Here is a 14,209-nt window from a genome sequence, read left to right on the forward strand (position 1 = left end):
TGAAGTTAAATACAAAACTAAACTGGGAAGCCTCCCAAAGAAGCACCTGGAAAATGCTTTGGCAGACCAGAGTACATTTGCTTTCCTTTTTCCACTTCAGGCAAGGGGAAGGGGCAGTGGGTTGATTTGTACTGTTGCATTGATAGCCAGCGTTCAGTTGTGTGTCATCTGTAGTTGGATTTTACATTGCGCAGAGGTATGTAAAAGGTATATTCTCATAGCCAACTTAAAGCTAAAGATGGATTTGTGTTGCAGGCATGGGGCTTCATCTTTCTTCATAAAACAGTTGCTGCAAATGTATATTTTTTGTTTTTGTTTTTTAAGCCTAGTCATAACTATATGAATGCAATACTATTTGTATTCGACATTTATATAATATATATTTATATTTCATATTCTTGCAAAAACTGAATAGAAATTTTAAAGTATGTAACAATTTGCAGTCCTCATCCAACATATGTTGGCATGAACAAAGAAGCTTACCTCTTTCTTCGCATTCACAGAGGCATATAGATATGCGTGCATGTTAACAACGAATAGCTAAATTGCAGAGCTGCTTCTGTTTTTTCAAATTCTTGCCTTCCCATACTAGTTGTTTGCTCCATTTTGGGAGAACTGTTTCCTTTTTCAGCTTTGTGTTTGCAGTTCTTGATTTCAGTCACTCATAAAGTTTGTTACATGAGTGTATACCCATATTACCTGGCAGAAGTTAGATATATTAGATGTTATTGTTTGCTGCTGTCATTGAAGGGTGTTGGAGAGATTGTAAACCTGCTTGATTGGAAAGAGGGAGGGAAATGAAATACCTTTACTGTTGGTTTTTTTTTTTTTTTCAAGCTCTGTTTTTTTGTTGTTGTTGTTAACAAGAACAACTAGAAATGAGTGTCAGGATGAGTATCTATGGAAGAGTCCTTGTTAAGCAAATCTCCCCACCTCCCTCCATAACATTCAGTATTCAGACTACATCAGTGAAACACATATGTGGTAATATTCACTTTTTTTTTTATATGGAGCTTCTCAAAAACCTCAGACAACTGTAGAATACTAAAGCAAGTGATTATCAGTTTTCTTTCCCCTAAAATTAATATTTTCCTACAATTTCCAAGTGCACCTGAGTGAGCCCATTATTTCTGATATTACAGAAGGTGACAATTGAAAGCAAGTTGTATTGACAGACTTATTGAACAAAATTGCTCAACAAGAACCATCAAGGAGCAATTATGCCTATTGAAACTCAACTATAATTTTATGGTACTCCAATAATGAGAAAAGTAACCATTAATTTTTTTTCAGTTAATGCATTTTTCCCTACTCTGGATTCCAGTACCTAAAAGTGGCTGTATTTTTTGTTGAACGAAAACTGCTAAATCTTTCTTGCTGACTAACAAATTGATTCTTTTATTGCATTCTCTAGAATATCTGAGCCAAATGGCTCTTCTTGTTTTTTCTTTCCAGCATCAGCTCTATTTCACTGGCATGACTAGCCTATAAACCCTATACATAATGGCATGCATTTTCTGAGTACAGATGCTCAAGCTGAGGATGTATGTGGACTTTACCATTAGGCAGGCAAAAAGTACTTCACGGCCAAAATATGGATGATCAGTGAGTAACATAAGAAGTGAGATAATGTTTTGGTTTATTGGCATTTAACTTGAACTGTTGAACAAGGATTAAGTTCTGAGTGTAGGACGTGGAAAAAAGGAAGTCTCTGTTCTCCACTTTTGCTAAGTAGCTCACTTCATGCCCAGACATCATCATAAGCAGGTCCTAGTGTTTTAGTCCTAGAAGAAGGTCAGGAAAATATTACTGAAGCCTTTAAGTCAGTATGCAGTGGTCCTTAAAAAGCCTGGAGATGTAAGAATGGTTCAAGGGTATATGAAGGTTTAGAAAAACAGCATAAGACTCTTCAGTAAGGTGCTCGTATATACTTTCAGTAGTTCGTGTGGAATCTTTTAGAGCTGTTCTTCAAATGTGCTGGCTTTCTGGAGCCAGCTGCAAAGTATAAACGCAGGAAAACAAAAAAAATAAGTGAACTTTGATCCAGTTATTACCTTAACCACTATTTCTCCATTACATACCTATCCCCAACTAATGAAATACTGCTGTTTGTTCTGTTTTTACCATCTGCTGCATTCCCTGTTTCTCTCACAGGAAGACAAGGACAAGAAAACAAATCATGGAAATAATGCGGCTACTTTCTTTTTACAGTTCCACTTTCTTTCCTCAAAACTTTCCAGTATCTCTTCTGTAGGCACATGAGAGGAGTGATTTAAGAGGAATCAGAGGCTGCTAAAACTTCTTTTGTCCACAGCGTATTCTCCTGTTGTTGTGTGAGAGCTAGAAGAACTGTTTGTAGCACCTTGGGTAGGGAGTGTAAACAAACACACCAGTGGGTTTTTCCTGTAGTGAGTGTAAAATATACAATATAAAAATATATTATATATACATTGCATATTACACGTTATATATCATATTACATATATATGCACAATAATATACAATATAAAGTTAAAGGAAAAATAGCTCAAAGGACAGTGTTTTCAAATTGTGATGATACAATGGATGCATGAATTTTGACTTGCAGAAATGATGGAACAGTATTTACTTGGAAGAACTAGAGCAAATTCAAAGATTTTGCTCTTTAAATGGAAGGATAAATATCCTCTTTATGAAGGTACTCAAAACCAGGCTGTATGTGGCTCTGGGCAGCCTGGTCTGGTCGTTGGTGACCCTGCACATAGCAGGGGGGTTGAAACTGGTTGGACTTTGTGGTCCTTTTCAACCCAGGCCATCCTATGATTCTATGATGATTCTATTTATGTTAAAAGTTCTATTTCCATAATGGAAACAAAAGGTACAGTTAAAAGTAAAGACTGCAGAAATGAGTGTGTACTAACTGTATTCTTTTTTATGGATTGATCTTATGTAAAACATTAATTAAAATGGACTTTGCTGCATTATTTAAAATGATAACAGAAAACAACAAGCTGAATATTTTGTCATTGATATGACACTTCAAATTCTTCTTATTCATCACTCTACCACTCAAATAGATTACATGCTATCAAAATCCTGGGGGGGGGGGGGGGGGGGGCGGGGGGGGGAAAGAACTAAACACATGTATACTGTGAATTTTAAATGCAGTTGCTATTCCAGATCATTCTGTATTGCACAGCTTCCTTTTTTCCTTTTCTGCTTATAAAAATAATAATATCAAGCAGATTGATCAGCAAAAAACACAAAACTGTAACATGAATTCTGAGGCATCATGACACCAATACAGGATGTTTGTAATTTATGCTGGTTTTGTTTCCTTGGCCTTACAGTAGAGCTGTGTGGGAGAATTCTAATGGCATAGTTTCTCAGGGAAAAATGAATACTTTGTCAGAACCAGTCAGCCACCTGTCATCAGGTGATGTTTGCTTCAAAACCACTGATAACCCCAGAACCTCCTGCAAATTCATCAAAGTTTTGAGTAATGGAATCCATGTTCTTTTTTTCTGGACCATGTAAAGTGCTGATACTGCTCTCATATGAAGGTGTCTGGTAGGGGGGAGAGTGAGGTAGAAACAGAGTTATGCAGGAATTACAGAAACGGTCAAAGTGGGTCTGCTGTCAATATGCCATGTATAAATAGGGGTTGTTGTTTCATATTGGTGTATTTAGTACATAGTGTGCATACTTTAAGAATCTTTTCTTACAGTACTCCCCGCTCAAGCACTTCTGGGTATCTGAAACTGCTGCAAGAATGACTTGTTTTGCTGACTTGATCCTTGAATCCACTTTCTGGCATCATTTTCAGTGTGCTTATTCCATGCCCTCTCTTATATAGATCTTAGCTGTAAAATGAACCTGGTTCTTATTCATGTACTGTCTGGTGCCCATGTTTATTTCTGGATAAAAACACTCACCTGAGTTAGTCAAGTCTTTAAACTAGAGAGCTTTCCCAACTCCCATCATCTTGTATTGCCTTCCACTTCTGTTTGAATTTCAACCTGTTCCATCAAGTAAGGTTGTTCATGTTTAATCTGTGTAAGCAACGATAAATATAGGAAAATAATTCAGTGCCTTCCAGAATTGAATGACCTCATGATAAAATACTCAAATATCTTTTCTCTCTCAGAGACTTCTCTACCCCATCCTATCAACATTGATTCCAGTCCTTGTTCTGAGGATAAAGAATTCATCTTTCTCGATATCATGTAAACAACATGGATTTTCATAATCTAAGTAATATTTATATCATCTTCTTCTCATTCTTCTTTTTGTTAGATTGTTGGTTTGTTTGTTGTTTTTTTTTTGTTTTGCTTGTTCATTTGCCGGTATTATTTTTCTGAGTCATTCTTGTGCTACACTTTAAACCAAAAGCAGTATTCTGTGTTGTACAAGATTCAGTACAGACCTTAATCTTTTCAGGGCTCAGATTATACCAAAGTATTAAAGGATAACATCTGCTCTTTGCTGCTAAAATATGAAACTAACAGCAACTAACTGTGGACTTCATTTTATGGTAGTCCTGTGCTGGTCACCACCCTCTGACCTGCTAAAGATAAGACATTCAAGATTGTGCTTTATCATGTTTGGGTCATCAGAAGTGTAGCTATGTTTTCAGTTTGCTTCCCAGATCTGGAACTGATAGAGTCCAGTGGCTGTTCATATCAGGATCTCTGTTTTTCTCAGAGTTCAGTGCCATCTGTCCACTGCCTGCCCTTGAGACCAGTGGCTCTGTCTCCAGATAGAGATATGCAGTGTTAGATTCTCTCCTTGGATTTACCAGTGCTGCACATCCCCACACCTCAGCATTGTGTGCTGGTAACCAAATGCAGCCTGACAGGGGGATCTGTGCTTTATGGATGGAGAGGGCCTCTTGATTTTCTGAACCTGTTTTTCTGCCCCTTTGAAATCAGGTTGTGTCTTACCTTACATTTTCTGACACTTAATGTCATTGTTTTTGTAAAATATTCAGAAATCATTGTATAGAAATTGCAAACCAGTAGAAAAAAGAATTGTTTACTGTGAAAAGAGCCTATGTATTACCATTTTGATGATAAATGTATCCACTAGAATCTGCTACATAGCAGTTTTATATTACCATATATTTAAGGAAACAAAACTCTAGCTGAAACAGTTTTGATCTACATATACTCCAAAGATAAATATCACACTGTCTGAAAGTGTTATTGTGTGGACTGTATACTGTCAAAGTTCAGCTACGGGCAAGTAAATATCTTCAGTTAATACTGCAACCAAATTACAATAGCTTATGTCAAATACTGGTGTGTTAAAAGATTTAGTAGTAAGTAATAGGATCCAGACTTCAGACTTTTGCTCAAAGCAATCAAGGGGTAGGTTCAGTTTCTGGTGTCATGGAAGTCTACAGAATCTCCCACTGAGTTTGAGATTCAGGTAGCATGGAAAAGGTTTCAAATTCAGCATGTGGGAAGTTAACCTGCACCTCTGTGACTAAATTTATTGGTCATAGGCATCACTGAATGCTTAACAATATGCAGATCTTCCAATACAATATCTTTGTTTGATATTGGTATCTTCCAATACAGAATCTTAGCTTGAAGACAAAATGCAATTTATATTGGCGTTTGCCAAATCATACCATTCCTGTGATATCATATGGAAGAGCTGGTGTTGTGTTTGTGTTCTTGAAATGAATCATTGCTGTTAAGTAGTATTTTCATCAGGAATGACTCAGTGTGTTAAAGTGTGTCTCTTCAAGTGACTAAAAGAATATATCAAGCATTTTTAAAACCTATAAACATTATTCAGACAAAACCTGAAATCTCTTCTTAAAATCTCCAGATAAGTGCATATATGTCTCATATTTCATATTTATTTCAGCCTTGAAGTGTATACTGTTGGTCTGAGCAAAATGAACAGCGGTTTGTTGGGTGATCTGGGGGTTTATTTTGCGGAGGAGGAGAGGGATCTTTGTTTCGTGAGAGAACATAGAAGAATTAAAAATTGATTTTGCAAAACAAGTATGAAAATAATTTATATTAGAGGTTATGCTTCTAGAGTGCATAAAAAGGGTCTAATGAGAGCCGATGAGCCTCTAGGGAAGATTACAAAATAACTTCTCTCAAGTGTAGGGTGCCAAGGAATTACTAACAGAAAACTAGGAGCATTGTTTCCAAGTTCAATAGCTCCATTTGTCACTCCCTTCAAATGTAAATTTTTCATTAAAATATCGTATTTGTTGATTTACCCAAAAAGAGAAATTTCTGAGTAAGTGAAGCCTGAACAAATATAGCATCTGAAAGGCAGCTTTACATCCCTATTTATTGCAAGATGCTGCGGTCTGTAACACTTCATAAGTCACTACTTGCTTGAGAAAACTTGCATGTAAAGGCAGGTTCTGCATATAATAAGATCCTCTCGCATTAGGCTGCCATTTGTTTTTCTCTAGACTGTAGAATTTTCTTTTCATATGGAGATTTCAATCCCTTGACAATAAGCAAATTGTAAATGTACAGGAATCTAGATCATTCATGTGCTTGAAACCAAAAAGAGTAGGCTATACTGCTAGTCAGCATAAGCAAAATGAAGAAAGCATTAATTTTTAAAGTGCTCTGATCTCTACAAGCTTGAAAGTGCAAAACCAGAGTTTAGTCAACAGATGCAGATGAAAATAAACGAACTGAATAGGTAGTAGATGTACAATTTCAGATGAGATCATTTGAAAACAATAATTTAAAATAAATCTAAAAAAAAAAAAAAGATAATTTGGTAATTCTTCGGTTTCAGGAAGGCTGTTGATAAAGATCAAGAATGCAGCTGAGAACTTCCGCACACGCACCTAAACATATCTACTGTCTGAACATTATTAAGCACTGCTTTATTCAATGAGGACCTAAGCATGTGGGTGAATACAACGAGAACACCAAGTTTTATTAGAAGAAATGAAATATTGTGAGGGATTCCAGAAAGACAAAAAAAAGCCACATCTACGAGCATCGTCAGTGCATGTGGAATTCAGTGTTGACGCTCAGGGAAGGGATCCTCAAGGCAACCGCTTTAGCAGTGGGTTAGACTAGATGATCTCCAGAGGTCCTTTTCAACCCCTACAGTTCTGTGATTCTGTGAATACAGAAACTGCTCATTCCATTTTTTAAATACAAGGTGAGCTGTAACAACATAGGAAAGATAACTAGCTATGCCTTATTGTATATTGTAGACAGTTTAATTAACACCTCTACTATTAATCAAAGTGAAGAGAATGCTGGCATTTACAGAAATGGAAAATTGCACTGGAATCTTCATAATGTCATTCTGTACTTTCTCACCTTGAATATTGTTTGTTTGTCATCACGGTGTCCAAATAAAACATAGTGGTAATTTCAAAGGTGGGGAGAAAGTCCTGAAAGAGGTTTCTTTTGGATTTGAAAAACACTGGAAGAGCTAATATTAACACAAAGTGGAAAGGGGGGGACTTGTGTCTTCACCACTTGGAGCAGCACTGATTTCACATAAACCCCAAAACTGACAGGCATTGTCAGGAAGAGTCTGCCAAATTGAGACATACTTCCTACTTTTTTCTCTATCTTATTAACATACATTGCATAGAGTAGAACAGCTTGTGTGTGATACTAACAGTTCTAAAAGAGACCTCACAGTGCAGCCTGGTTAGCATGCCTGTTGAGCTTCTCCTATTGGGCAGCTTCAGAGTGGTGACTTAGTCTTGGATGTGAACAGTGAAACAGTATTTAGTAAAGTGTCAAGGTTAAAAGATTGTCTTTATATTTGGGTGTGTTTTTAAGAAATTAAAGTAACTTGTAATTCAGTTTTAAAGAAGGCTGAATTTGGATATGATGCCATCCTGGAACCAAACAGGAAAGCTATTCTGGTTAAGCAGAACTTGTACTTGGGTATCATAATGTGTATACACAAACATATGAACTCAGAATTTTACTGGATTAAGGAAGCATAACTTAATATGTGCATGTATACAAACCAAATCTAGGAGGGCATTTCTGCATTAGCTCTATTTTTATGTCTGTCTGTATGCCCCTGAATTGCTAAGATATTTTTCTTTGAGAAGGAAAATCATGGCACTGAGTATGAAGTTTCTTGGAGATGGCTTATGATTCTTTTTCCTCGCCTCAAATGTATTCCAAAGTATTGTTGAAAGATGCATTTATATCCAGAGTATATTAAAGTTAGATAGAGCTCTTCTTAGTGAGACATACAGCAAGAGCTCTTGTTTGGAAGTACAAGAAACATTTTTTGTTCTCTTTAACATGCAAATGCACCAGACCAAATGATGCACAGCCTGCTAATTCACTATTATTAATCAAAAAATAATAATAATTCTTAGAGAATAACACAAGTAATTATGTTTGTAATATAAATGAGGATTTTGAAAATGAGTAACATTTAAATAATGTAACTCATCTGTGCATAACAGCTGGAAATATAAAAAACCCATAATATGCCTGTAATCCTAATCTGTTTCTTTGCTGTTTTGCAGGCAGACCAGTAATGATTGTAGTTGAATACATGGAGAATGGATCCCTTGACTCCTTTCTGCGGGTGAGGTACCATTTTGTGATGGCATTTGAATAAGAAGTCATCCTAGGTTAAGATTTTAAATGGTTTATCATAAATTAACTCCTACATAATGTTATTCATGGAATTTTAGTGAAGAACAGAAGCATTTTCCCCAGGGTACATTTCTAAAGGTACAATGATACATTAGAGCATAGCTGGAAAAAAAAGATCTAAACTTAAGAATACAATTGATTTCTTTTACAGGAGTAGCTCCCATATTTAGCAAAATGTATTTTGATTAGTGTTTTTGTGAAGGAAATGATAAATTGAAGTACAAGTACCTAGGCTTCTGGAAGCTGTTCACTTTGCTCGATCACCTTCAAAAACACTTTGTTTTGATTCTTTAGGTTGGTGAAGTGTAGAATAGACTTGGTAATTGATTTATAATTATTTATGGTTACTTGCATTTAACAAATCGAATTAGAAAACAGTTCATGGGTGAAGTATTGAAGTACTAATTAACCCCAAAAGGTCACTCCACAAACATTAAAGAGCTATAGAAAGCATGAAAATATGTTGTTACATTTGTATTTTATCTTTTCTTAGAGAAGTAGGAAGGGATGACCCCCTAACCTAAACTTATTGTAAAATATTCTCCTTGTTCAGTCAACTACTGGAAATGCTCTGGAGGCCTAATGGCATAACCTCTGTGAATGATTTGACTGGCGAGTATTTCAAATTTGTCTTAGAATGTAAATGTCAGTCCTTACCAGCCTCGTGCCTTACCACTTCCATCTTGCAAAATGGGAGTACAGACAAGATCTAGGGATAGATGAGGACTGTGGTTTCGTGAACATGTTTAAAAGGGTGTCCCAAAATGCCAAGCAGAGGTGTTCAACAAAGAGAAATCTAGATGATGATGGTGAATGATGCTATGGTAGCAGGAAGAAGGAACTGATACAGGAAAAGAGTGAATAAGCAGGAGGGAAAGAATACCGACACATTCGAAAGAAAACTGATACAAAGAAGTGAGAGAAAGTCATGCAGGGAGCACTTATTTGACAGCAGTTTAGGAAAAGTGCTAACCACAAGAAAAGAACAGCATCTGGAACAGAGGATACTACTTTGAAAGCGCATCAGACCCATTATTTCAGATACTGCTAGACATTGCTTTTCCGTTCCTTTTACTTTTGCTTATTCCATTGTATTTTTCATTCGTAGAATCCCTTGCTGTCCTCTTCACCGACTATCCTGAATAACATTTTGTTTTTCACAGTCAAGACATCTGACAGACATTTAGTTTGTTGCCAGAAACGTACCAACAACAGTTCCTGGTGATATTTTGACAACCTGTCAAAATGAAGTTATTTTCTGGATGTAGTGTAGTATCGTCAGCATCATCTAGAAACCGATTTGGTTTAAAAAATCAATCCCATTGCCTTTCTGGCTCATCTCACGATCTGTCTGCCTTCTGCAGACAGACTGCTTCTCATTTGAGGATCTGGGGCTTCCGTGTTCTGTGACTTTATATTGGTGACCCAGGAAGATTTGCCTGAGCCCAAAATTGAGCTCTTTGTGCCTGCATTGTGTGTGCATATGCAAAATTTCACATGGGAGAAACAAATAATGAAATAATTGATTCCATGAAATTACCTTTCTCTGAGCTGCTCTATTATATCTACTTATGTTATTATTCGCATTCATTCATTCATCAGAACAGTTACTATTTTTTGAGATACTTTAATATCAACTGACATTAGCAAAATTATGATGTTGTTGTGAAGCAATTCTCACATTGCGTAAGAGATTGCAGGCAAAACTGCTGGGGGGAAAAGTGAGCTAATCATTTCTTCAACTGGTTTCCATGTGTATTATTTTACAGTTTTAATTCACACTTCTGGTATGGTTTATTCTCCTAAAATCCTTTTAAAAACCATTTTAGATAATATTCAGTGTCCCAAAGCACTGTAGATATATCATCAGCATTTCTGTTAATAATTAGCAGAGCAAATGGCTTCCAAGTAACCTCTTCAAAAAGAAACCCAGCTGCTTCGTTAACAATAGTTGTTTCCCGCAGATGTAAGTCTACACTTTTAAAAGCTTTTGTGAAGGTAGAAATAAGTGGAGAGGTTTTATCCGTAACAATCCTAGTGAAAGATATTGGGTGAGTGTAACAGTTTTTAAGCGCTGAGATTTGGAAAGGCTTATGATATTCTCTATCTTCCTTATTGTTTAAAATAATTACTTGTTATAGTGCAAAGTCTTTTTACAGAGAGACAGTATGGAAAAAAAATAATAATTTCTTGCTCTAAAAAAGACTTCCTTCATGCCTCAACCTGCAGACATTAACCAGCACAGCCCTCCAACTTGTCATTCTCCAAATGCATGCAAAAATGGATCAGTTACAGTTTCTGAAAGGGAAACCCTGTGATGTGATGAGCAGTGTGAGTGCAGTCCAGAAGATTCATCATGGGAGAGATTTGGCAAACAAATTATGCCAGGAATCCTGAACTCCTAATTAGAAGACCCCTTGGACCTTAAACCTAAGTTCTTTATAGTCTTCATTTCCTTGCTTTACACATAAGGAAATAATGCACCAAAATGTTAAGTGATCTTTACAGTATTCTGCAGGAAATGCATGGCAGAGATGAGAAATCAAATTAGTTTCCCAGAATAGTAGGCCAGGGTACATCCATCCTTCATCTTTTTTAGTGCAATGCTTTGGTTTCAGTTATGTGGCCAACTCTCCCAAACTACTGCCTGGACTGCTGATCTCTGTATGAGTTAAACTGCAAACTCAGCTAAATTATGCCTTCCTCACTCTACAGAATATCCCGTATTCTAAGCTGTTAACTTTGAGCTTTTGGGTAAAAAAAAGTTGGCATGCATTTGCAATACAAAGATGCTGTTAATATTTTCATTATGGGAAGACACCAGCTCGTTAGAACCAATTCTGTAAGATGATGGCAGTTAACTACAGCAGATTGTGCACCACCAGACATCCTAAATTGCTGGAGACACTTGGCAACTAATTTCCCTCAAAAAAGAAAAGAAAAAAAAAAAAAAAAAGTGTTATTTTTGCAGTTATAGAAAAACTCGTTATTGTAAGATGAACCTCAGTATCATTTTTTTCTCATGTAAGATTGATACACAGAAGTTAATAATCCTATTGTCAGGTAGGAATATTCTGCGTGTGGTAAGAAATGGGCTGAAATTTCAGCAATTTCCTCTTCTGTTACCAACTTCACATACACTATACTTTGGCTAGGACAAATGTCTTTATGTTTCTGTCACCCACCTGCATAACTGAGTTCTTAGCAATCACTTATGCTCCAAGCACGTGAGGAAAATAAGAATCTTGTGAAAAGTTAAGAGGGCAGAAGTATCAGAACTCATAGAAAGATGTACTGGATAGTTAGATAGGATAGTTACAGTCAGACAAGTTTTCTCATTCTTGTTGATGCAGTGTGTAAAAATGACAGAAAAGACAGTCAAGAAATGCATAAATAAATAACTAAAAGCCTTAAGATTTCAGAACCTTTTTAATAAGCATTGTGATTTCATAGAATAATAGAATCATGGAATCATACAAAGGTGGGAAGGAGACTCAAAGCCCACCCAGCTCCAACCCCCTGCCATGGCCAGGGCTGCCCTCCACCAACTCAGCTGCCCAGGGCCCATCCAACCCAGCCTTGAGCACCTCCAGGGATGGGGCACCACAGCTTCTCTGAGCAGCTGTGCCAGTGCCTCACTGCCCTTTTTGGGGATTCACCCTCTTCATCCCTCCCCAGGTTTTCACTTGGAGAAGAGAATATGAGGATTAAGAAGCTCTTGAGATTGTGCAGCATTTTCCCTTAGCTGCTCTCCAAAGGCATGAATGTTTAGGTTTCAAAGAAAAACGCTCCGCTCTTGGCCAGTTTTCTGAATCTCTGAGTTGTAGGCAGGAAAGGTTCATTTACATTGAGTAATAACAAGGTTTTCCTGCCTTCTCCATTACTATTTGCAATAGTGATGTTCCTCTTCCTATTTGAAAATTGACACATTTCCTTTCACTTAAGAAAATGAAAATACTCTTTAAAAGCCTAGATTTATTTACAGACATGCACTGTTTATTAAAATCTGTAACATATATTTTCTTCTTCTAAAGAAAGTTTCCATTCAAAAATAGGAAGTGCTTAACTATTTGAAAACATTAATAGCAGCGGACTGTACAGCAAATGAGACCCAGAAATTCATCACCAAATTTTAATCCCTTGAGGCATGTCTAGCAGCAGCTAAGATTAGTGTAAAAATGTGAAAAATTACGTTACTAGAAGGAGGTAATATGATGATATATTGCTCTTTTATGCAGTAATTGTTATGAAGCTATTCTCAGAGCAGCTTTTCTATCAGGCCCACCCTTTTCTAACTAGAGTTCAGCTGCTACAGCAGACTCCTTCCCTTAGTGAAGCTAAGGGAGAAAGGAGAAAATGAAGCTTGGTAGAAAGTGCTATAAAACAGTGCTGTATGGTATGTGTTTTAAATCCATCTAACATGGCCTCACTAGGCAGAGTCAGCTTTGGGGAACGGAGGTCAGGTGGCTATTTCTAAGTTTAGTGGTTCCCTTTTTATTTATCTGCATCCAGAGAGGTAACAACGTCTCAGCTCATAACTAACACTCCCTATTTTGCTTTCACACACAACATTCATGTGTGCTTTTATTTAGTGGACACATGTTCCTTTCCTGTTAGTGTAAAGGCAGCATTTTCATTTATTTTGCTTTCAGACATTACTCTAGGAAGAAGAAAGCCTGCACTGGAGACTGCTGATATGCAAATAATAATAAAGCAAAAAAAAAAGAGCAATTAGAAAGTGAGTTTGTGTGATTGTGATAACGGTGAAATGGGAAGCAGTGAATATGTACATGATCTAAGAAGTAGTCAGCGATGCTACAGAGTTAACATCTATTCTCAAGCAGTGTTTTACCCTGTTAAAGAGAGGCAAAAAAAGTGGTATTTCTGATACTGCTGTGACAAGTTCATTTACAAATACTATATTTTTTTAATCCCCATGGATATTCTTCCTACTGAGCAACAATGAATTTATTACAACAGTCGTGTATTTGAAGCCAAAAGAAATCTGTGGAATATGGAAGTTTCAGTGTGCTGTTTCTTAGAGAATTTGTGGAAAATACAGAAGAAAGCAGGAGATTATAACAGGGCCTGTATCAGCCGTGTATTAAAAAGAAGGGAAAAGAGAAGCCAAGAAATTACAGGACAGTCAGCTTAATGTCAAACTGCTCTAACCTTTTTAGAACAAATTATCAATAAAGTATTTATAAGCACCTTCAAGATAACAGTGTGATAAGTATGAGCCGACATGGATTTACCAAGAACTAATTATGTCAAACAGTCTGTTTCCCCTTTGTAATGAGGTACAGGCTGTGTGGATATAGGAAAAGCAGTCAATATCAAAAATCTTGCCTTTACTAAGGCTTTAAAATTCTATCTTGTGAGTTCCTTCTGAGTTTCTAGAGAGTTGTTTCTAGAGAAACATGGTCTAGACAAAATTTCTGTACATAGATGCAGTACAGTACAGAGACGAGGGGTTTCAGATGGAAAGTTATATGAGGAATTACTATTCTGTAGTCTATTTCCACATATTTTTAATGAGTTTCTGGATCCTGAAACTGGGATTAAACTTGTTTTCAGACAATGCACAGCTG

General features: G+C 36.6%; 1 protein-coding gene across 5 annotated transcripts in view; it reads left to right on the top strand.

Moving 5' to 3' along the window:
• Positions 1-14,209, top strand: part of EPHA6 (EPH receptor A6) — a 463,816-nt gene that overhangs the window by 385,056 nt on the left and 64,551 nt on the right. For all 5 annotated transcript variants that reach the window (XM_072332791.1, XM_072332808.1, XM_072332800.1 and 2 more), the window contains one exon: positions 8,486-8,547. In XM_072332791.1, the coding sequence (XP_072188892.1) occupies positions 8,486-8,547 (62 nt within the window). The remainder of the gene's footprint in view (positions 1-8,485; positions 8,548-14,209) is intronic.

This window comes from Excalfactoria chinensis, chromosome 1 (genome assembly GCF_039878825.1).
Source record: "Excalfactoria chinensis isolate bCotChi1 chromosome 1, bCotChi1.hap2, whole genome shotgun sequence".
NCBI lineage: Eukaryota > Metazoa > Chordata > Aves > Galliformes > Phasianidae > Excalfactoria > Excalfactoria chinensis.